This window comes from Carica papaya, chromosome 4, assembly GCF_054855325.1.
Source record: "Carica papaya isolate Zhongbai chromosome 4, ASM5485532v1, whole genome shotgun sequence".
NCBI classification, from domain to species: Eukaryota; Viridiplantae; Streptophyta; class Magnoliopsida; order Brassicales; family Caricaceae; genus Carica; species Carica papaya.
In genome coordinates this window covers 8416528-8441388 of record NC_142312.1, presented here as the reverse complement: position 1 = coordinate 8441388, position 24861 = coordinate 8416528, and the positions used below count along the sequence as shown (strand labels likewise).

General features: G+C 33.7%; 3 protein-coding genes across 4 annotated transcripts; 2 read left to right on the top strand and 1 right to left on the bottom strand.

Moving 5' to 3' along the window:
- Window positions 1-1931: 1931 nt before the first annotated feature.
- On the bottom strand, window positions 1932-3018 carry LOC110812763 (dehydration-responsive element-binding protein 1E-like). Its single transcript, XM_022039606.2, has one exon. It carries the CDS (start codon window positions 2913-2915, stop codon window positions 2148-2150), a length of 768 nt encoding a protein of 255 aa, XP_021895298.1. The 5' UTR covers window positions 2916-3018; the 3' UTR covers window positions 1932-2147.
- Window positions 3019-6849: 3831 nt separating this feature from the next.
- LOC110812801 (uncharacterized) lies at window positions 6850-11480 on the top strand. 2 transcript variants are annotated; one of them, XM_088217727.1, is made up of 3 exons: window positions 6850-7127; window positions 7212-7557; window positions 7736-11480. In XM_088217727.1, the coding sequence occupies exons 1-3, from the start codon at window positions 6893-6895 to the stop codon at window positions 7803-7805; spliced, it is 651 nt and encodes a 216-aa protein (XP_088073853.1). In that variant the 5' UTR covers window positions 6850-6892; the 3' UTR covers window positions 7806-11480. The 2 variants fall into 2 exon arrangements, 1 of the variants encoding a protein (XP_088073853.1); XR_002539368.2 differs by having other exon boundaries at window positions 6851-7132.
- Window positions 11481-23094: 11614 nt separating this feature from the next.
- Window positions 23095-24110, top strand: LOC110812784 (ethylene-responsive transcription factor ERF027). The gene has a single exon (XM_022039628.2). The coding sequence runs from the start codon at window positions 23316-23318 to the stop codon at window positions 23955-23957; it is 642 nt and encodes a 213-aa protein (XP_021895320.2). The 5' UTR covers window positions 23095-23315; the 3' UTR covers window positions 23958-24110.
- The last annotated feature ends 751 nt before the right edge of the window (window positions 24111-24861 follow it).

The following is a 24861-nucleotide window of genomic DNA, read 5'->3' as shown; positions in this document are numbered from 1 at the left end:
CACTGGGATACCACTTGGATGTAACAAATTATTTAGGCTATTTTTTGAGCAAATTTAGAAATGCTGAGATATTTGAAATATATCTTATTTTATTAAAATTGATAGAAATTAAAATTAATTATTTCGATATTGTATATTTTATGCTATGTCTATCAACAACAACAACAAAAAAAAAAAAAAATTATTATTATTTTGAATTAAACATATAAAAATTATATCTTGTTAAAACTAAGTAAATCAATAATATCTTTTATTACTAATTAATTTCAAAAAGTAACCCGAGCAGCATATAGTCAAGGAGAAGCTCTTTTTTTTTTATATATTTTTTTAATGGATTTTAAACTTCACTCAAGGAAAAAAAATAGATGGGACAATGTTTAATGCCTCAAAGAAGCTTTTGAAGATTATCTTAAATATTTTATCTTTCAAAGTAGATATGTAAGAAAAAAAACACAATTAGAGATTTAAAAAATAACTCAAAGAGAAGCATACTTTTACTTGATTTTTAAATCGATTTATCTCAAAATTTTTTTAAAAAAATATATATTTATAAATAAAAAATAAAAAGCAATCATTAAAAACAAAATAAATTTTATATCTAATCATTTTAAATTTATGTTCTAAAAAATTTCGGTGATGTAATATGATACTGCACATTATACATCGTATTAAATTAAAAAGGTAAATATTGATGTGCTTTTAGATGTAGTTATCTATATATTTTTTGGGTGATATAATTTAACGACAAATTAAAATGTAGGAATATTTTTTGGTGTATTTATGAATGTATTCTTCTTCTCGAGATGGTGAACCACATACTAAAATAGATACAAACTTGTTTTATGACAATTTATTTTAAAATTTCTAATACTTTGTAATTTTACATATCATCTTGCACTTAATCATCAACAAAATTTTTACAGAATAGATTAAAGTTACCTACTTACATAAAAATTATTTTTCTATGCACTTAAACTCTTTCATTTATCTTTTCTCTTGCCATTTTTTCCATAAGATCCCTGTACTTAATTTCGTTATCATTTATTTTTACTCTCTCTTTTCTTTTTCAATTTTTTGTTAAACTTTAGGTGCAATTTAACTTTCCAAAATTCATTCAACAAATATTTACTATAATTTAAGTTTTATATGGAATTACTAAACTTAAGAATATTCACAAGCGTATAAATACAAATACAAAAAAAAAAAAGTAAAAAAATAGAAATTAAAAAAAAAAAAAAAAAAAAAAGTAGAAGATAATAGGATAAAAACTCATGACTTTATATTTGTAAGCATAAGATATTTGAATCCCAATTGGATGAAACGTAAAGATAATTGTTTAATCTATAAAATTAGTAATATATAAATATAAATTTTGTGGTCCTGAGTTAGCTAAAATACATAAGATATTTGTAAGCATGATGTATGAAATTCGAGTTTTGGGTGGCCCTGATTGTGACACGTGGTGCATGAGCATCCATCTGCCGTCTCTAATGTCAAATACCCGGGAGACATATTGTGTTAGTTTTAATCATTGCTTAATTAGTTTCATTCTTAATTTTTAATTCACATATTTGAAATGTTGAACCCATAAATTAATTTAGATCAGACAATTGATATTGAAAATTAGGCAAAATCTCCAGCAATCTCATTGTGTTACATCATTTTGTCCACTTGATTAATTCTTATTTTGTATAACCATATATATATATATGACTATTCAAGGCAATTAATTATTTTGATGTATGTTTTCGTGAAATTGGGGATTTTGATTTACTGGGTTTTTTTTTTTTAATTTACATGTAATTTGCAAGTTTTTCTGCTTCAGAAGCTTCCAAATTATTAATTCTGTGTGTGTATATATATGCGTTTTTTTCCCTCTGTTGCGCAGATGAAAGAAAAAGGGGGGATTTAGATAATATCAGTATATGTAATTATAATCGAAAAATATATATATATATATATATGTATGTATGTATGTACACACGAGGCACAAAATATACTAGGTACGGACACTCAGTACTTACAAAACTTTGTAGCTTCCACACTAATCAACTCAACAACAAAGAAGCTTCTGGCTGCTAGGGATGTTCCATCCATAAACTAATAAAATTAAACAGTAATTAATCTAATTAAAACCACATTAATTATCACACCGAGTAACTCCACAGTGACAAATCAACATCACTAGATTCTTCATCCTCCATGTTTGTCCTATCACTCTCTACCAATGGAGGTGGTGATAGCAGAAGCCCTTCCGCCATATTCGCTAGCAACCCAGGCATATCAAACACAGCTTCTTCATCCATAAAGAACACATTTTCTTCCAAATACGACTCGTTTTGATCTCCACTTTCCACTTCCTTCCCTTTCCCAACATCACGATGATCAGAAATCTTAACCCTCTCTAGTACCTCTCTTACTTCCCCTCCAGCAGCTTCTTCCCTTTCCAGAGGCCGAAAAGCTTCAGCTGCTTCAGCTGCAGCTCTTCTAATATCCTTCGCGTCCATGGAAGCCGGCTGTGGCAATCTCCAAGCAGAGTCTGCGAAATTCAGGCATGCAGATTTTCCTCTAAGCGCCAATGCTGCAACGTCATGTGCCCGTGCCGCCATTTCAGGAGTCGGATACGTGCCCAGCCAAATCCGTGTCTTTTTATTCGGCTCCCGTAGCTCGCACACCCACTTGTTCTTGTTCCTCCGCCGAACCCCTCTGTAAATGGGGTGCCGGGTCTCTTTAAAAACCCTTCGCCCTGCTCGCTTCTTAGGCCTGCTGCTCGCCAGTATGACGTCCTCATCGGAGTGAGCCGGCCGCCGGAGAGTACCAGGATCGGACGAAGTAGAACTCTCTGGTTTGTCGAGGAACATAGAAGTACTCGATCCAAATGGATAATGTTCGGATAATTGCCTGAAAATCTCCATCTCCAAGTTTTTTTAAGAGTTGTAACCTGGGGAAAAGGGAAAAAAGAAGAAGAAGAAGAAGAAGAAGAAGAAGAAGAAGAGGAAGAAAATGGTTTACGGATAAAAAGAAGAGAGAGATTTGTATATATAGGTTGGGGAAAGTGGTCCACGTGGGCACGAAATAGACGCGGACACGGGTTAGTTGGTAGGTGCCAGCTGGACAACCTACGGTTAAAACAGAGCAAGTACACTAAGCACACTAGAATTATCCATCATTCTTTCCGAGTCAAATCAAACTGAGTTAACTCACTTCCGAGTCCGTCTTTGTCGTGTCCAGCTGGGCAAAGAAAGATAGAAAGAGTATTTACAATGTGAGAGATTTTGGCTTACTATAAAAGGAAGGAGAATTGTACACGTGGAAAATATTTAATTATTTAAAGATGATGTGGCAGCCAGCTCAGCATCTTAGAATGAGCTGGGTTTTGGAGATTTCACTTTCGTAAGCACCTGTTGAATCGTAAGTGCACACCTGTAGTGAGGGATGATGTGTCCATGCATGATGGGAAACGACCGCGTTATGGATTTTTCTTGTTCGTGTATCTGGTGGCTGTCTCAAAATTTCTATATATTTTTGTACTTTTATTATTTTAATTTTTATGCACCACAATTAAATTAGGAGATTGAAAAGGCTAAAATAATATTATATTAATTTGGTGACAAAAATATGCACCATATATATATATATAATACAAAAAAATGTCAATTATTAAATAGAATAATTTGGTCTCTATGAAATGATAAAACAATTATTTCCCATCAAATATAAATTTTATTTTCCTCGAATATTCCTCCAATATATATATATATATTAATTTTCTTCCGCTAATTAAAGCTTACTTTTTATTTAATCATAATAAGCATAATTTTTTTAGTGTCTATTTGTGCTAATTATTTTTATTTGTATAAAGTAAAATTTTAACTAAATACCAGAAAAGATAAATATTTTTAGAATAGACACGTTTAAGATATAATACTAATGAGTATATTTATTACTTTTATTTAATAATTTAATATTTAAAACAAAAAATATTAATTTATTATTACTAATTTTATATTTATTACAAGCTATTAAAATTTAAAACTAAATGGAATAATTGTTTACAAATGGCTCTTGTTTGTAAACACTCTCCTCCGCTTTCCTATAATTATTCATTATACAAAACTTTGAAATTAATATAAGTAATTTTAATTTAAAATTTTTATTATTTTAAATCCATTAATTTTTTTTTTACAAATATATGATTAAAATATACAAACTTTGATTATAAATTTACACAAAATATGAACTCGTTCTGTTTTTACACAAATATTTAAACTCCTAACCAAAAAACTTACATGACAACCTTGTCATAAACCCAAGAAATAAGCATCAATATTGTTAATTAAATAGTATTTTAAAATAAATAAAAAATAATTATTACCTTCATTGCTAAGTACTAATCAAAATATTCATATAATTTTAGTAAATTTTTATAATTTTTCAAAAAATGAGCAACGATAATAGTTCGTATATAGTAATTCCATTTTGCACAAACTACAAATCAAATTTAAACATCCATAATTCATTTAATAAGCTAAGTGCCAAAGCTATTTCGTAATAGTTATTAAGTTATTATATAACATACCAAAACGATGTTGTTTCAGGAAACCCCAAAACGGCACCATTTTGGGTAAAGAAAAAAAAAAAAAAACCAGAGATGTGTTTGCCTCTGGTCGAGAAGATGAAGAGGTAGAGGCGTGTATGCCTCTGCCACCGTTCGAAAAAATGAAGAGGAGACTTGCACGTTGAGGAAGAGGGGCCTGCAGGACTCCTCCCACCCCTCCCTATAAAACACAAAGGGAGGGAAGGAGATCGGTGCAGGAAGAGAGAGAGAGAGAGAGAGAGAGAGGAAAATAAAGAGAGAAGGGTTGTAGTTCCATCAGTCGGCAGCCGAGAGAAGAGAGGAAAAAGAAGAAGGCGAAAAAAGATGAGGAGAGGTCGGTGCTGTGTGCGGTGGTGCGTAGAAGAAGAAAATGGTCTGGGCAGCGACTCGACACACGTTTTGTTGTTCTGCGGCTCCCTCCGACGTGATTCCACAAGATTTGTGCTCGATTTGAGGGTGCGAGGGGCTCTGCGGTGAATTTTGACCAATCCACGATGGAGATCGGTGGTGATTGGCGATGAGCGGTTGTGGCGCATGGCGGTCCAGTGGCGGTGCGTGTGGAGGCGCACATACTTCCGGTAGTTATGCGCAATGAGTCCTAGGAACCCGATTCGAGTAAGTGAATTCAAAAAACCTAATGGTTTACCGTTTTAGATTTAGAGTTTATTAATCCTATTTAATTTTAACACAATAAATTATTTATCCGATTTAGAATTAGAAATAAGTGTATACACGTGTTTGAAAATTAGAGGATAACTAATTCATTATTGACCTTATAGATCGGAGATAACTTCACGAATAAGATTTAGATGAAAATCAGGTAAGTGCATAAGTGCTTATAAATATAGTTTAATCTTTCTTAGATATTAAAACTGTGACGTTTAATAATTAGTAATTAGGCGCATGATTCTGACGAGATTTTACTATTGATTGTTGTATTATTATTTATCTTTACTACTGAAATTACTAATGAATTTTTTTGCTATATCTTGGCAACTGAACTCGTATATGCACTGGTTGCTATATAATTGGGAGTATATTAAGGATATGTAGAAGAGTTTAAAGTGATAAATAGGTACAATATGCGTGTTATAAGTACAGAACATATTAAATAATAAAAATTAAAAATTTTATTAATGAATATAAATAAGTAGATAGACATTAAAATATTTAGAAAATTCATTTAACCAGTATCATCGAGGGGTGGATGCGTGTGTAGCCTTTTGGCGTGTGACTTGGTGAACCATACTCGTGGATATGGCTTTAGCCAGACGTGGCGAAGCGACAAGTACTGTGAAACTATGAACTGAATACTATATACTGCAAATTGTAAACTACAAATTGAACTGTAACGTATTCACGTGGTAGATGAGATCCTTACTGCCCTCGTTGATACCTACAGGAATGACATCGCGCGATGAAACTATTATTAATAGGATATAAACCGATATGAATGAATAAGGAGTCATGTGGAACGTTTATACTTAAATACTAAATTAATATCTATTAAACTACTTACAGCTTAAATAGTGATACTGAATACTGAATTATGATATTTATTAAACTGTTGAGTTATGATACTGAAATAATAAATTCTGAATGTTTACTAAATAAACTAGTTAGTTGAGTTATGAACCGTCTCCGCCGGTAGTTTTATTGGTTTTATCAACTTGGATAGATTATCCTATTATTTATTGGTACTTACATACTTATTGAGCATATTAAGCTCATCTTATTTATTAATCATTTCTTCCGGATCAGGATATTCAAAACCCCACTCCTTAATAGTGAAAGACTTAGTAAGAGATTGTTAATTTTTATTTTAATTCGAACAGTATTTAATGTTAATTATTTCATTTTTAGTGAGTATTTATTTTAGAATTTAGACATACCTCATGGATATTAGATATTCTGAGGTAAGTATGCAAGGGAGGTTGTAACATCTGGACCCTAGATAAATTAAAAAGATGACAAAATAAATAAATTGGTATTAGGGTCTAAATGAAATAAAAATTTAAACTTTTGGAGTGTTATTTAATTTCAAATACCTAACTAAAACATGTATGAAAAAGGGGGTAAGAGTATAATTATATGGAAGTGGAAGGGGGCAAAAAGAATTAAGAGATGGATGGTCATAATCGAATTGTCTGAGGGATCCAATGATTGAGGTTTTATGAAGGTTAAACGGTCCAGATTGAGTCTTGTGAGATCTAGAGGCCCAGAAAGACGGATATATAAAGGAAAAGATTAGGGTTTCTTCTTTATTTGAGAGGGAAGTTGAAAAAAAAGAGAGAGATGAGGAGAGAACTGTTGAGTGGGGGAGCCGAAAGGAAGCAGAATGGAGCGAGAGCCGAGTGGAAGAGAGAAAGAGAGGAAAAGAAGAGAGTGGTCGAAGAAGATGAAAGAAGAGAAGGAAAGAGTCAGAACCGGGAGAGAGAGCGAGAAGGAGAGTGCATAATCGACACCGAAGGAAGGAAGAAGGAAATGAATCAGGTTGAGGAGCACTGTGTGACAATGGAAACTGAAGCAAGTAAGGTAAAAATTTTGTCTTTTTCATCTTTTCATCTCTATTTTCCTTCAATAATTTTTTTATTTCATATTAACCTATTTGTAGCCATGAAATCCGTCATCCAAATCTCAAGCAAGAAAGGAGAGTTGCAAGGTAGCCGTGAAGACCATCCAGAGTCGAACTTAAGACCGAATCGCACCACGCCGGCGCAAGTAAGTTTTTTTTTTAATGATTGGTTGGTTGTCAGGGCGACGGGGACGGATAGTTGGTGTCAGGCTAGCTGCGCGAGCTCGGCTAGTCACCCACCCACTCGGGAACCTAATTCATCACTGGGGAAGCTGAAGAGTCTTCCTCGGGTACGAGAATCTGATTCACCAGTGGAAGCCAGAGAGTCTTCCTCGGGAATGGGAACCCGATTCACCCACTCGGGAAGCCGAAGAGTCTTCATCGGGTATGGAACCTGATATTTTTTAGTTTGAGAATCGAGAGCGTAAGGGAGCAAATTGCTCACCCTTATGCTGTGAGCTGGGCATCTCGTCGGGTTATCATTGGAACCCGTGATTTTGATTGAATTTAGCTTCTGTTTAGTGTTTAAATTGCATTAATTAATCTGTATCCTGTGTGTACAGTGAATTAGGATGTTCAAGCAGATCCGAGAAGGTTGTAGCCCAAAGGAGTTGTAAGTATTTCCCATTATGAGCCTATATTAGGATTTTTGGAATTTATGCATGTATGTTATTAATTTTGTGTGTATTTTAAACATAGAACATGTACTAACCTAATTTTTGATGAAGAACATAACTCGAACCTATGACGAGTGAACCCTAACCTGTTTGAAAATTATGAGGAGATGGAGACCAAAAAAATAAGGACTGAGGAATACCTACACTGATGATAAAATATAAAAATTAAATTAAAGAAATCACGAATAAAGTGAAAGATTGAGAAAAAGAAAAGAAAATAACGTAAGGAAATGAGTAAAAATAGAAGAGAATAATTATGGTTGTTAAACGACAAATGTAAATAAAATTTAAGAGAAAAATAGAGTAAATAGGGAAGTAAATAAGAATTGAGAAATGAGAGGTTGTGCGTGAGTAAGGTATAGACCCTGGATGCCTTCTTGTTCAGTATGAATCGAGGAGGGGAGTGTGTGTGTCTGGCTGAAGTTTAACGGACATGGCGAACCTAGACATGGATAGAGTTTAAAACCTATTGTCGATTTGTGAAAGAATTTTTTAAGATTGCAACCCCTCTTACCCGGCTTAGTAAGAAAGATACTAAGTTTGAATGGATCCAGACAGTGAGAATAGTTTCAGAGAATTTAAAAATCGACTTGTGACAGCTCCAATATTAGCTCTACCAAGTGGATTAGGAGGTTATGCAGTGTACACTGATACATTAAGTCAGCATTTAGGATGTGTTTTAATGCAACATCGTAGAGTCATCGCATACGAGTCAAGACAATTGAAGATCCATGAATGAAATTACCCAACTCATGACTTGGAATTAGCTATAATTATATATGTTGGGATGATCATCTAACACTGATAGATGCTTATAACAATAACTACTAGGTAAGTATTGGTATGACCCCCTATGAAGCATTGTATGGCCGACCTCGTAGGTCTCCAATCTACTGGGAAGAAGTTAGAAAAAAGAAGTTAATTGGCCTAAAGTTAGTAGATGAAACTACTATAAAGATTATTAAGATCAGAAAGAACATTCAGGTAGCCTAGAGTAGACAGAAACGCTATGCGAATAACCGAAGAAGGGACCTAGAATTCGAGGTAGGTGATCATGTTTTTTTGAAGATCACGCATCTCAAAGGCATCAGTAGATTCGGAAAAAAGGAAAAGCTAAGTCCTCAATTTATTAGCCCATTTAAGGTTTTAGAGAGAATTGGAGCAATTACCTATCGACTAGCATTGCCCCGAAACTACCTCAAGTTCACAACGTATTTCATATATCGATGCTACGAAAATACAATTCTGATCCATCTCATGTGATACCCTATAGACCTCTTTCAATTTAGAAAGATCTATCCTATGAAGAAGTTCATGTCATTGTCTTGGATCGAAATGAGAAGGTGTTTTGGAATAAAGTGATTCCCCTAGTCAAGGTCTTGTGGCGAAACCACACTTAAGAGAAAGACACTTGGGGGCTAGAAATGAAATTTCGAGGCAACTATCCCCATCTATTTAATGTTTTGTAATTTAGACTAACTTTAGCTAAGGATATTTTATATTAATAAAATAAATTTCGAGGACCAAATTTTTTGAAGGGAGAGAAATTGTAACAGACCAAATATTTTAAGAGACCTCAAAACGTCTTTGTTTTTGGGTAAAGAAAAAAAAACCTATGGTTGGGAAGATGAAGAGGCAAAAGCATACAACTGAAAAGGATGAAGAGGAGACTTGCACACCGAGGAAGAAGGTCCATGTAGGACTCCCCCGCCCCTCCCTATAAAACAAGAAGGGAGGGAAGGAGATCGGTACAGGAAGTGAGAGAGAGAGAAAGAGAGAGAGAGAGAGAGAGAGAGAGAGAGAGAGGAAAATAGAGAGAGAAGTGTTGAAGTTCCATTAGTTGGCAGTCGAGAGAGGAGAGGAAGAAGAAGAAGACGAAAAAAGATGAGGATAGGTCGGTGTTGTGTGCGGTGGTGCGCAGGAGAAGAAGACGGTCTGGGAGGTAGCTCGACGTGCGTTTTACCTTTTCATAGTTCCCTCCGACACGATTCTATTAGATTTGTGCTGGATCTAAGGGCGCGAGGGGCTCTGCGGTGAATTTCAGCCAATTTAGTGTAGGGATTGGCAGTGAGAGGTAGCGATTGGCGGTGAGCGGCGGTGGCACATGGCGGTCCAGTGGCAGTTCTTGTAGAGACGCACAAACTTTCAGTGGTTGTGCGTAGTGAGTCTTAGGAACCCAGTTTGGGTAGGTGAGTTCAAAAAACCCTGATGGTTTACCAGTTTAGATTTAAGATTTATTAATCCTACTTAATTTTAATACAATAAAATATTTATTCGATTTAGAATTAGGAATAAGTCTAGACACGAGTATTTGAAAATTAGATGATAACCAATTCATTACTAACCTGATACAGATATCACTGTAATAGGTTGATCTTATAGATCAGAGATAATTTCACGAATGAGATTTAGATAAAAATCAAGTAAGTGCGTAAGTGCTTACAATCATAGCATAATCTTTCTATGATATTAAAACTATGATGTTTAATAATTAATTAAGCGCATGATTTCGACGAGATTTTACTATTGATTATTGTGTTCTTATTTTTGCTTATTATTGAAATTGCTAAATTATCGTTTTACTATGTTTTGGTAACTGAATTCGTATATACACTGGTTGCTATGTAATTACGAGTATATTAAGGATATGTAAAAGAGTCTAGGGTGATGAATACGTACAATATGCGTGTTATAGGTATAGAACATATTAAATAATTAAAATTAAAAAATTTATTAGTGAGTTGAAATAAATAGATAGACATTAAAATATTTTAAAAAAATTCATTTAATTGGTATCACCGAGGGATGGGTGCATGTGTAGTCATTTAGCGTGTGACTATGGTGAACCATACTTATGAATATGGTTTTAGCCAGACGTGGCGAAGCGACAAGTAATGTGAAATTTTGAACTGAATACTGTGTACTGCAAACTGTAAATTGTGAACTGAACTATAATGTATTCACGTGGTAGATGGGATCCTTGCTGTCAACTTTGATACTGACAAAAATGACATCGCGCAATGAAACTATTGTTAATAGGATATAAAATGATAGAAATGAATAGGGAGTCATGTGTAATGTTTATTATACTGAAATACTAAATTAATATCTATTGAACTACTTATTGCTTAAATAGTGATACTGAATACTGAATTATGATATTTATTAAACAATTGAGTTATGATACTGAAATAATAAATTCTGAATGTTTATTAAATAAACTCATTTAGAAGGTTTGCTTAATGAATTATGGTGTAGCTACCACGTGTTTTCTAAATTAAAGAGAAAAATATTTTAGACTGTCTCCGTCGATAGTTTTATATTTTTACAAACTTGGACAGATTATCCTATCATTTATTGGTACATGTTTATTAAGAATACGAAGCTCACCCTATTTATTATTTATTTTTTTTTAAATCAAGATATTTAGAATTTCGCTCATGAACAGTGAAAGACTTGCTAATAGATTGTTTAAATTTTATTTTAATTCATTAATGTTAATTATTTTATTTTTAGCAAGTATTTATTTTAGAGTTTAGACATATCTCGTGGATAATAGATGTTCTGAGCTAAATATGTAAGGGATGTACTTTTTATTATTTTAAAATTTGCTGCGTGAAGTCTTGCTATAGATTATTTTATCATGATATGGTGTGCGTACGGTCAAAACTCTGGATGAAAATCCAGGTTGTCATATATTAACTAATTAATGGAACACTCATATCACTCATTAGGTCATTCTAAGGAAAAAAGACAACAACAAATGTAATCTAAAAGGCTTTAAATGTTAAAAAGTTTAACTTCATTAATTATGCAAGAATTTACAGAATGAGTTAAAGGAAAGAAAGGAAATAAACTATCAATATAACCAAATAAGTCCTTTATGTTATCTCATGTTTTTGTTTTCATTGTGCTTGGTATTATGAAAATGCTTAGCAACAAATAAACTGTTTAACATAGCAAAGTATACAATGTATGTATATTTCCACTAAACACAAGCTACTTAAATTCAAATAGAAGGAAAATATACACAAGAATTTGGTTTACTTTGTATTAAATAGTATATATATTGGATGGAATAACTTGTCCTCTATGGTATAAATGCAATGATAAAATTTAGCTAAGAAAAAATGCATAAAAGAAACCAAACATGACATTTCCACCACCTTACAAATTAAAGTCAAGCATCCACAACCATAAAAAGGTAAACATGACACGACTTTAGTGAAGGTTAAAGGTTAATGTTTGAAACCTTCATAAGCAATTTAAAAGTGTATGTAATCACCAAAACACATAACTTTATTTTTAATTATCCCAAAATTAAAACATCTTGAAAATATTATTTGGAAACTTGAGCAACTGAATTATCATTAAGAATTACAAGTCTCATTTTCAGAAAAAGTTTTTACTTAGATAGCTATCAACCTTAAGATAAGGGGTTTATGAAAATATATTTTTTGGTTAAACAATAACTATCTAATTTATATTATAATGAATATATAGAAAAATGTCATTACCTCTTGATTAATTATACAAGTAGTAGACTTCAAAAAAATCTTGCAATCCTCCACTTATAATCTTTTTTTTCCATCATTCACAATGAAGTAATGATCTCTTGTAGATCTTCAGTTTTTTTTTTTTTTTTGTTTCAAAGAATCATTTTATTGATCATGTTCATAATAGAAAAATGAAGAAACAAGGAGAGTAATATTATTATTGTGAATTTAGATGTGTTTAATGAATTTACCGAGTGAGGATATGTAGATCATATCTAAGTGAAGAAATTAAAATTGTCGGGAAGAGAAACTTATAGAATAAATTCTTACTGATAATGTGTTATAAATTTTAAAAATATATGATGATAATGTAATAGAAAAGTACAATAAAATTAAAAAAGACTAAAAAAATTTAAACAATAAATTTTTCTTCAAATTCACTATATCATAGAACTTCTTATAGAGGTACATGAAGTTGTGAATTAAATTAAGAATAAATTATAAATTAATTAAGAGGCTATGAGGAAGAAATGTAGTATGAAAAGAGATACAAACATTTATGACTAATGAAATTTAAAAAATGCATAATATAAGGTGTAATGTATTTCCGTTACCTCTTTTGGTAGTTTAATTTTAATAAAAATAAATAATTTAAATACACCTTTTTTTTTTCAATTATTCTATTTTCATAAACTTCGTGTAAGTGTGTGAATATATATGTTTTTGAAATTGGGTTTGAGTAAAAAAATTCATGAAGTACCTTAGTTATTTGATGTGAGCTTTGTTTCTCCTAGCCAGTATTGTTTCTTATTTTAGTGGTTTATATTTGTGGTGAAATACCTTAGAATATTAGTTGTAATCATGTATAAGGTGTGATTAAATGATTCAGATAAAATATAAAATAAAAATTATGTTAAGAGATTTCACCTTATAATTTTTAATAATTATTTTTTTATTTAATCATAAATTTTGCTGCAACTATTAATATTATGTAGATTTTTATACGTGTTCACTTTAAAAAAATAAAAAATTATAACCTAAATATGTATAAAAAAATTCTAAAATTTCCATATGCAATAAAATCACTCTTGTAATAAATTTATGTCGAATAAGAAATATTTTGGAACAAATTTCAACTTTTAAATCTTTTAAATTTATTTATATATTTAAAAGTTATCATGTTTTTAAAAAACATAAATTAATTTTTTTTATTTATATCAACTATTTATAGTTATAACATGTTATAAATCTTTCGACCAACTATTTATTTATATCAACTACGTAAAGATCCGAAAGTTAAAGGAAAATAAAGTTATAAATTAAATGCGAAAGTGAAATAATAGAATTAGAGTTTACATTCCTTACACAATAATTTAACATGTCCAATAGAGTTACAAGAATATCCATTCTAAAAAAATAAAAAAAAATAAAAAAAATAACCAAAAGACAAATAACTAAGTAATCCTAAAACGACAATTAGTAGCTCTTGAAAAGAGTTCGGGTGGTGAATTATTCACAACTCCCTTGTTGATTGGGACCTGGATTTTAGTCCATTTGATCTGAAATAGTTAATGAATGGATGAGTTACACTACCCTTGTAATAATATCATACTAATCACAGATACGGAAAACTCAACATTGGTAAAAATAAGAAAAAACAATAAATAGAGCCCTTAATTTAATATAAATTCATTTACTATAAAGAAAGTCATTTATTCCATATGATGTAACAAGTCTTTCTCAATAATAACTTATGAAAACTCATATTTATGCACTATTATTTATCAGATAGAAGATAATAAGAACAATCATTTTACATTTTTACCCACTTACTAGTATCCCTAGGAGTCCATAGGGATGTCCTCTTACTCGTGAATCCAATGCCCAATTAAACAATTAACTGGCCATCCTCATACCCCGTCTGGTAATGGGCGCCAAACATTACACTACCTCGATACCTCGTTCGCTATGAAGGTAAACCATATCTCCCAAACCTTACTGGTACGGGGACTTCCCAGCTCTGTCCGACTGAGATAACGTTCACAGTAGGGTTCCCTATGTACCAGTCCCATTCGTCCTTTTTCGGGTATCCAGTAAGACTTTTTAATACAGATTTTCATCAGCATAATAATCAACCTTGTAATAATCATATTTTATTTTATACTCACAGTTCATTTAGACAATAATATAATTTAACATAGCCAAATAACCAATGACGAGAATATCGGCACACAATGCAGGGAAAACAAATAACAAAATAACCAAAAAGACCTTAAAAGCTATCAATTGAATTACGTACAGTATAATAGTAAACAAGTATAAACATTACAGAAAAATAAATAAGGAATCGAAATGATTGTGAACTAACCGGTTTTAACTCTACTAGTAACCTGTAATTATTTTTAGGATTTTTTAATTTTTCATAAAAATACAAAATTATTAATTATTAAGCTTCAATTTGTTGGGGTTGCTGACTAGGCCATGACAAATTTTTTCTTATTTGCACTATGACCCCCAGTTTTAAATTTTTCTTTCAGAAATACCATCCGAACTTAAATTTTCACTCATTTTCGCCAAAATTATTTTCAATTTCCTTCATAACTTATTTTTTTGATAAATTCAATAAAAATTAAAATAAATTAATTTAAAAATAAATTTTTTATATATTTAGAATGTTAAAATTAATAGTGCGCCAAATTCCGAACCCAGGTATTACAACTCTCCCCTCTTAAAAGAAATTTGGTCTTTCAAATTTGTCTCCCTCTCACTCAATCAAATAGTTGGGGATATTGCGCTCTGAAGTCTAATTCTAGCTCCTATGTGGCTTCTCTGTGTGTGTGATTTTGACATAGGACCTTAACGAATGAAATTTTTCGATTGCGGAGTACTCTACTCTTTCGGTCTACAACGTCCACCGGTATCTCCTCATAGGACAGATTCTTCTGGAGTGAAAGAGGCTCGTGGGCAAAGATGTGAGAAGACTTAGTGAGCCGGTCAACAACTACCCAAATGACATCATGTCCCGAGCGTACCCTAGAAAATTCTATCATGAAATCCATCGTGATGTATTCTCACTTCCGCTCCGGAATCGGTAATGGTTGAAACATGCCACTGGGCACTGATGCTCTGCCTTGACCTACTGACACACTAGACACTTGAAAACTAAGTCGACTACCTCTCCTTTCATTCCGTTCCACCAAAATCGGAGTCGCATATTTTGATACATTTTAGTACTTCCGGGATGCATTATGAGCCTCTGTCATGATGTCTCTTTTCAGCTCACATTCATATGGAACACACACTCTATCCTGAAATCCGAGCAGCTCATCAACAGAGACTCGAAATTCTTAATTTACTCTCTGTTCTAGATATTTTCTGAGAGCTGCTAGGGTGGAATCGGCGGATTAGACTTTCTTTATTCTCTGAATCAACTCAGGTTAAATAGTCAAGTGGGCCAAACATGTAATTCTCTTCAAGTTCTGAAGTCGTATCTGTTGTGCAACTCCTATTACCCTGTATTCTGAAACCATTAGGTGAGTTAACATATCTGCACTTTTTCTACTGAGTGCGTCAGCTACCACATTGCCCTTACTAGATTGACACAAAATATTGTAATTGTGGTCCTTAAGGGGTTCTATCCATCGTCTCTGACGCATGTTAATATCATTTTAAATGAATATGTATTTCAAGCTCTTATGGTCGGTATAGATATAAAAAGTCTCCCCATACAAGTAATAGCGCCAAGTCTTCAAGGCATGGATAATCGTGGCAAGTTCTAAGTCGTGGGTGGGGTAGTTTTTTTTCATGACTCTTCAACTGCTTGGACTCATAGACTATGACATTCTCATGCTGCATCAGAACACAACCCAACCTTATGTATGATGCATCACAATAAACTGTATATGCACCTGTCACACTCGGCAAAGCCAACACAAGTGCAGTAGTCAACCACTTCTTTAGTTCTGAAAAGCTCATTTCACAGTTCTCGTTCCACTCAAACTTGATATTCTTCTTTGTGAACCGAGTAAAAGAAGATATTAGGCTAGAAAATCCTTCTAAAGTTCTATGGTAATAACTTGCCATTCCTAGAAAGCTACAAATCTCTTTGACCGATGTTAATTTCTCCCAACTAAGTACTGCCTCAACTTTCTCGAGATTTACTGATACTCCATCCCTTGATATGATATGCCCTAGGAAGGTAGTCTGCTTGAGGCAGAACCCACACTTACTCAACTCTACATGTAACTTATTTTCTCTGAAAAATCTGAAAAATCTAAGTCAAATGGTGAGGGTGTTCCACTCTGCTTTTTAAATAAAGTATGATATCATCAATAAATACAATGACAAACTAATCCAGTAATTATCTGAAAATTCTGTTCATCAAATCCATGAAGATGGCTGGTGCATTTGTTAGTCCAAATGACATGACTAGAAACTTATAGTATCTGTACCTGTTTCAAAAAACTGTTTTGGGAATGTCTTTTAGCTTGATCTTTGCTTGATGGTAACCTGAACGCATGTCTATTTTGGAAAAGTGAGCACCCTGCAATTGATCAAAAAGATCATTGATCCTGGGGAGAGGGTACTTATTCTTGATCGTGACCTTGTTTAGTCCCCTATAGTCAATACATAACCTTAGTTCCATCCTCCTTCCTTGTAAATGTGACTCTATCTCTCCAAGGGGACACACTATGTCGGATGAACCCACTATCCTGTAATTCATTGATTTATTTCATGAACTCTTCCATCTCAACATGACTCATGTGATAAGGGGCAACCGAGATAGGATATTTGTTTGCCTGAAGATCTATGGTGAATTCAATTTCTCTATCTACTGGCAGTCTCGGTAGTTCATCAGAAAACACATTTGGAAAGTTTCAAACTTTTAGAATCTCTTGAATTCAAATTTCTTTCTTAGGTTTGCCTAGTTAGAGGAAACAGCCGAGTTAAAGAACTTTGTAATAGGAAAATTACCATTAGAGAATAATGTTTAAAATTTTTATTAATTTGTAAATGACTCTTCATTAGAAGAGTTAAATACAATTTTCTTGTGAAAACAATATGCGGTGGCGTGATACACTACTAGGCAGTTCATTACTAGGATTACATCAAAGTCCCTTGTATCAATCTCTATTAGGTCCACACTCAATTTTTTATCGGCTATATTTATGATACAAGCTCTGTATATAACCTCCCCTAGTAGTGTCCTACTCCTAGGAATAGACACAAACAACACAGAATCAAGCCTTTCAGATAATACATTTAAGTTTGATGTAAAAGCATGTGAGACAAATAAATGTGAGGCACCAGTATCAATCAAAACATGTATAAGATGATTATAAATAGTGTACATACATTGTATCACGTCTGGGTTGGCTTCTGCATTTTGCTGAGTGAGGTTGTAAGCTCTAGCGTAGATAAGAGGTCTGGCTTGATTCTAATTCCTTGAGCACTCTCTCATGTACTGATGGGCACTCCCACATATATGACAAGTATTGTTGAGGTGATAACAGGGTTGGTCCCCATGATCCTTGTCGCAGTGCTGGCAAGTCCTATCGCGTCTTGTTACCGGAATCTGAGGAGGAGCCTGAGTCACTGGCCTAGGACTCTTGTTTTGCTGAACATGTGCTGTGGGTGCCAGTCTGTGGTGTGAAACTGGAGGCTTGAAGTTCTTTACTACTTGAGGAAAAATGTGAAGGTTCATCTCTACTATCTGTGCCTTGGCCAGAACAGCTGAGTAAGTACTAAGTTCGAACACATACAACTGTTATCTAATCTCAAGACGGAGACCCCACTCAAACTTTCTTGCATGTCTACCTTCATCCATCATGCTCTGAAGGGAATACCGTATAACTCCAGGAACTTTAGAGTATACTTTGACACAGTCATATAACCTTGGACAAGGTGTGCAAACTCTATTTTTTTCAGATGTCGGAGATATTCTAGGAGGTACTTTGCATTGAAGGCCATCAGGAACTATTTTCAAATGACTGAAACGGGCAGGGTGGCTTGCTTGATCTACCACCAACAACCTACTTCTCTCTCCAATATGTAGGTGATAAGTATCACTCTCTGTTCGGGAACTACCCCAAGAGTCATGAAAGCCTTCTTTGTCTCAGCTAACCAGTACTCAGCCTCTTCAAAAGAGGATGCCTTATAAAAAGTAGATGGATTTAGTCTTTTATACCTCTCAATATAGCTTGGGTCCATCATGGGTGGAATTGGGTCCCGTGGAAATATGAGTGAATTGTGCTACGGAAGGACCGGATGGCCTTGTGGTAGTACTAGATGATACGGTGGAGGCACCGGACTGTACTGTGGTGGTGTTGGGTGATGTAGTGGCGGCATCGAATTATACTGTGGTGGTGCCAGATAGTACTGTAGAGGAGCAGGAATGTACCGGGGTGGCTCAAGATCCTCCCACTGCAAGGGTGGCTCAAATTGTGGTAGTGAGGGAGGGTCAGGTAGCTCCCTCCTTTCTTCCGGGGCTTGCTGGCAACGATGAGTCTCTTCAGTATTTCAAATAGTCGGTCAACATCCTCTTAAAGTGAACCCTCTCGAGCTACTCGGTTTATTGAGATTCTTCATCTCCTCATCTATCTGTACCTGCATTTCATAAGAAATGGTTGAGTGATAATTCATTTTTTTGTGTTTCCTTAGGTCTTTGTTTAAGGAATTTTTCCGAGAAATGCAGCTCTGATACTAATTGTAAAGACCCGAAACTTAAATGAAAATAAAGTTATAAATTAAATACGGAAGCGAAATAATAGAGTTAGGGTTTACATTGCTTACACAATAATTTAGTATCCCCAATAGGGTTACGAGAATGTCCATTCTAAAAGAACAAATAAAAAAATAATAATAAATGAAAGACAAATAACTAAGCAATCATAGGATGAACTTTACTAGCTCTTGAAGGGAGTTTGGGTGGTGAAACAACCCCCTTGTTGATCGGAATCTGAATCTTAGTTCTCTTGATCTGAAATAGTTAATGAAGGGGTGAGTTACACTATCCCAGTAAGAATATCACACTAATCATAGATACAAAAAATTGAAGATTGGTAAAAATAAGAAAAAACAACCAATTGAGCCCTTAATTTAATGTAAATTCATTTATTATAAAGAAAACCATTTATTCCATATTGTGTAATAAGTCTTTCGCAATAATAACTTATGAAAACTCATATTCATGCACTATTATTTATCTCATAAAAGATAACAAAAATGATTATTTTATATTTTTACCCGCTTACTGGTACTCTTGGGGGGTCCATAGGGTTGTCATCCTACTCGAGAACCTAATATCCAATTAAATAAATAACCTGTCGTCCCCATACCCCATCCGGTAATGGGCACCAAACATTCCACCACCTCGATACTCCGTTCAGTATGAAGGTGAATCATATCTCTTAAACCTTACTGGTAAGGGACTTCCCATCCCTATCTGACTGAGGTAACGTTCATGATAGAGCTCTCTATGTACCGGGTCCGTCCGTTATTTTTGGATACCCAGTAAGTCTTTTCCATACAGATTTTCATCAGTATAACAATCAACCCTGCAATAATCATTTCTCATTTTATACTCACAGTTCATTTAGACAACAATATAGTTTAACATAGCCAAATAACCAATGACCAGAATAACAGCACGCAATGCAGAGGAAACAAATAACAAAATAATAAAAAAGACCGTAAAAATCATCAATTGAGTTAAGCATAATATAATAGTAAACAAATATAGGTAATATAGAAAAATAAATAAGGAATTGAAACGACTGTGAACTAATCATTTTCGACTCAACTAGTGACCTATAATTATTTTTAGGGTTATCTAGTTTTTCATAAAAACACACAATAATTATTTATTAAGCTTTAATTTACTGTAACAGAGAAAATGGTGAGAGATCATTATCCGAATCGGTGTCCAAAATATTGAACTTTCTACTGCGTTTACTGGCGGTCCCCGAGTTTCTTGAATTATCCCTGCAGAATCTAAAGCACTTTTCATGTATCTAAATACCCTAGAAATCCAAAATCGGTGTAAAAAATTATTTTTGGCCAATTTTGGGATTCCAGCACGGCAGCGATGCCATGGTCCAGCGATCGCACCACCACCCACGGCACCTGTTTGTCTCGACTTGGCCGTTTTGAACCAGTTTTGCCCAGTTTCAACCAGCTTTATACATATTCCTGTGAAAAAATACGTTATGGGGCCTCAATTAACAAAAAAAAAAAAAAAAAAAAAACGGAAATCTACCGGCTGTGGAATTTTTCGAGTGCAGTAGCTCCGTCGGTTCACCTTCGCGCCTGGGAGTTTTTCTTCGGTCAACCTGTAAAAAAAAGAATGGTGAAAAAATCGCACGAAATGGAAAACGGGAAGGGGCTCATTGGAAGAGGTTGCGAGTTTTGCCCATAGCGGCGCCGCAGGGCTTTGCCCACGTTTTCCAACTCACCCGCCATTTATTTTGTTCCGATATGGCCACAGGGGTACTCAGAATCAAATTCTGAATAGGTAGGAGAATTTTTACCTTTTTTTGCTGGAGAAATGACTCCGGTGCGGTGGCGGTCGGTGGTCGGCTCCCTTCTTCGGAGACTGGTTCTTATTCTTCAGCGAAAGACTGGTGGTTAAGGTTTGGGTTCAGTGTGATGCAAAATATTTATATCCATTTCATGTTAATCTGGACCGTTCATCACATTTGATCTCGACCATTCGATCACACCTAAGGAGGAAATGAATCTCGATCATTTATCACGTTTGATCTCGACCGTCCGATTGCGTTAAAGAAAAAAATAAATATCGATCGTTCATCGCGATTTGATCTCGACCTCCAATTGCGTTTAAAGGGGGAACAAATCCGGGTCGTCCACGCGCGCATGATCGATCTTGAGTTGTTCGATTGAGAGGCGCGCAAATCGCCCTCGTGACATCTCGCGTGGCACCGACGTCAGCGTGCCTTACCACATGGCATGCTCTGGTTCGTCATGGTTGTTGACTGGGCGGTCCTACGTGACAAAAATCTTCTTATTTGTACTTTGATTCTTAATTTTTAATTTTTCTTTCAAAAACACTAATCGACTTAAAATTTAACCTCTTTTTTTAAGAAATTATTTTCAATTTCATACATAATATATGTTTTTTTATAAATTTAATAAAAATTAAAATAAATTAATTTAAAAATAAATTTTTTATATATTTAAGATGTTAAAATTAATTCGAAACTAAATTTTAAATTCGAATATTATAAACTATTTATACGATATGGTATATATTAATTATATATATCTGTAATATAATAAACTAATTATATATTTAAGAAAAGATTGAAATTTTTTATTTAAAAAATGGTGGGATGGGTGGGGAAATAACGTGTGAAGAAGTTATGGGGTTACTTTCACGTGGTAGTATTTTGTAAATACGGTGCGGATTGAAAAGATGCATTCCTTCCTCCAGGGACGCCATTAGCTGTATTTTATTTTTCTGTCGGTTGGAAGTTGAAGTGGTCAGTTTCAATAACTTTTTTTTTTTTTTTTAATTTAAATAAAATGAAGAAAATAAGAATTAAAATTCAAAATTGGGAAGTAATTATTCTTCTAAAAATCGTGGGTTTGATCCATTTGGGCTTACTCAATAATCATACAGACCAAAACGAATCGTTTTGGGCTTAATTATAATCCTGATGGTTTCATACTTATTTATTTTTTAGATATATATGTGTGTGGATATAAAAAGAAATTATAATTCAAGAATTGGCAATTTAAAGCCAGCTAATGAGTAGTTGCTGGTGGAAAGAGTTTGTGGTCACTGCAAAACAATTGATAGCTTATTGCCGCCCTTTGACCTTAAGAGCTTCGTCCTTGTTCTATGACATCTTATTTACGCCTATACATACATACATACATACATACATACATACATGTGTGGATATCATTGATTACTCGTTCAAAATTTCTCTTCAAGTTGGCAGTGGCGTCGAATTTGAACTTTTTTTCGAAAAAGAAAATGAAGCATGCTATATGTATGTTTCGTATGTTTGTATACTTAAGAAAAAAAAAAGAACATATTTATATATTAAGGAAGAAAACTAGTCACACAATTACTAAAAGTAAATTACTATCACTTGTTATGAGAATTGAAGAACATATAACTAACAAGTTCAAATCCAAAAAGGGTACTTAATGCATGAGCTAAAACAACAATTTTTAAACCTAATTTAATCTTAATTATTTCCAAGAGATACCATTTAATTAATTATAATCGGTTGTTTTTATTTATTTTTTCAATCAAAATGAAAATATAATATGGTGGGTAAGATTTGATTTCGCATGCCAATTAATCAATGGGGTATTAATTATGGAGCAGAAAATAATTATGCATATATAAAGATGGACATATCAAGATTATGAATTGATTGAGACAGTTAGATTGGTGCCCAAAAATTGATTAAAAATTAATTTTAAAAGTAATAAAGATTTATTCAATATGATTATTTTTACTCTGCAAAATACTATTATTACGAAGAAACTTGATATATAAGACTTACCCAATTTGGAAATCAATTTATTTATCTTTACATCACTATTAGTATTATTATATATTAATGTAAATTATTAAAATAAATTGTTAGTTAATAATTAAAAAAAAAAAAATAAGAGGTGAGTGATGAGTGTTAATTGTTAGTGGCTAAGCCGTGTGCAAATGTGATTATTACATTATCAAAATATCAAATATCCCATAATACACAAAACTATTAAAACCCTAATAATATCCAACTGCTTTTGCCGCGATTTCCCCACGCTTTCACTTTTTCACCCAAACACATATACGTACATATATATAACATATGAAGTACTACATCAGACACACACACACACACACACATATGAGTATATATATATATATATATATACACAAATGAAAGTTAAGAGTCTTTATCTTACAGTAATATTATTCTTCAAATCCTTACCTTTACATGGCCGATGACCATGATCCCAAGATTCTGCCCAGCAACGTGTCCCAATTAGACCAACCTGATCATCACGATCCCCACTCCCAAACTGCTCTTCCCAACATTCCCACGTGCGAAATCCCTGATCCCTCCAAATTCACCAACATGGCATCCTCAAGCTCCACCCGCAAACACCCAATGTACAGGGGAATCCGGCGCCGGAGCGATAAATGGGTGTCGGAGATCCGGGAGCCACGTAAAACGACGCGCATATGGCTTGGCACGTACCCATCTCCTGAGATGGCAGCCGCCGCTTACGACGTGGCGGCTTTGGCCCTTAAAGGTGGCGATGCGGTGCTCAACTTCCCGGCCTTGGTTGGAACATACCCTGTGCCTAAATCCACATCCCCTGCGGATATACGCGATGCAGCTACAGCCGCAGCTGCCCTCAAGAAACCACCAACGGCGGGTGATGATCCAGCGCCAGATCATCATCAGTACAAAGGAGAGTTCATTGATGAAGAAGAGCTGCTGAACATGCCCAATTTGCTAGTTGACATGGCAGAGGGAATGATGGTCTCCCCGCCCAGGATAAGCTCTCCGCCGTCTGATGATTCGCAGGAGAATTTTGATCACGGAGAAAGCCTCTGGAGCTATTTTTATTAACAAGTATCTTAGATTTTATGGTGTGAAACTGGATATTGCAGCCTCTCTTCTTTCTAAGCTGATGGCTGCAATCCTTGTTCGTTTTTTTTATTTTCAAACTTTTGTTTTGGTTTGAGTTAAACTACTGTGTGCTCTTGAGAGTCTTCTCTCTCTCTCTCTCTCTCTCTATATATATATATATATATATATATATACACATATGCTCATGAGTCATTATATATATTTAATTAGCACGCTTAAGATTTCCAAACATGTATGTTATATATAATATATACAGGTCATGCACATGCTATATATGTAAAGTACATACATACTTAAATATAGATACAGGGTTTTGGAATAAAAGAAGGAAAATAAATGAGATAATCATATGAACATACGGGCAGTGAGAAAATATCAAACACCTGGCCGTGTGTGTTTTGTAAGGGGAGTTGACAAGAGAGAGGGATGGATGGTTGGATCTTTAATCATGGCAAGGATAGATGTTTTTTGAGTTTTGAGAAGAAGATAATTTACGAGTCGAAAGAACGGAGTGGGTCCTGTTTGTCTCATGAATTGTCAAGGTCTTGTTTGATATTGAAAGCTCGAAACTTATTATCACAAAAATAAAATAATAACAGAGAGATGGAGAATTGTAAGTCTTGACTAAACAGCTCATTTTTTGCTGTTTATTTTGTCTGAGTTAGTGCTATCATGAACCTTTGTCCAAACCCCAAGGTTATTTTAACATGCTTATAATTGGAATATATCATAATATCACCCCTTAAAAATGAATTATTGAAATTCAATAATTAATATAGCATTTCTTTTTATTTTCTTAATGATTAAGATTTCTTTAACTTTTAATTTAATAAATTAAAATATTACATATTTGATGAGTATGAAGTTATTTGCTAATTGTTAA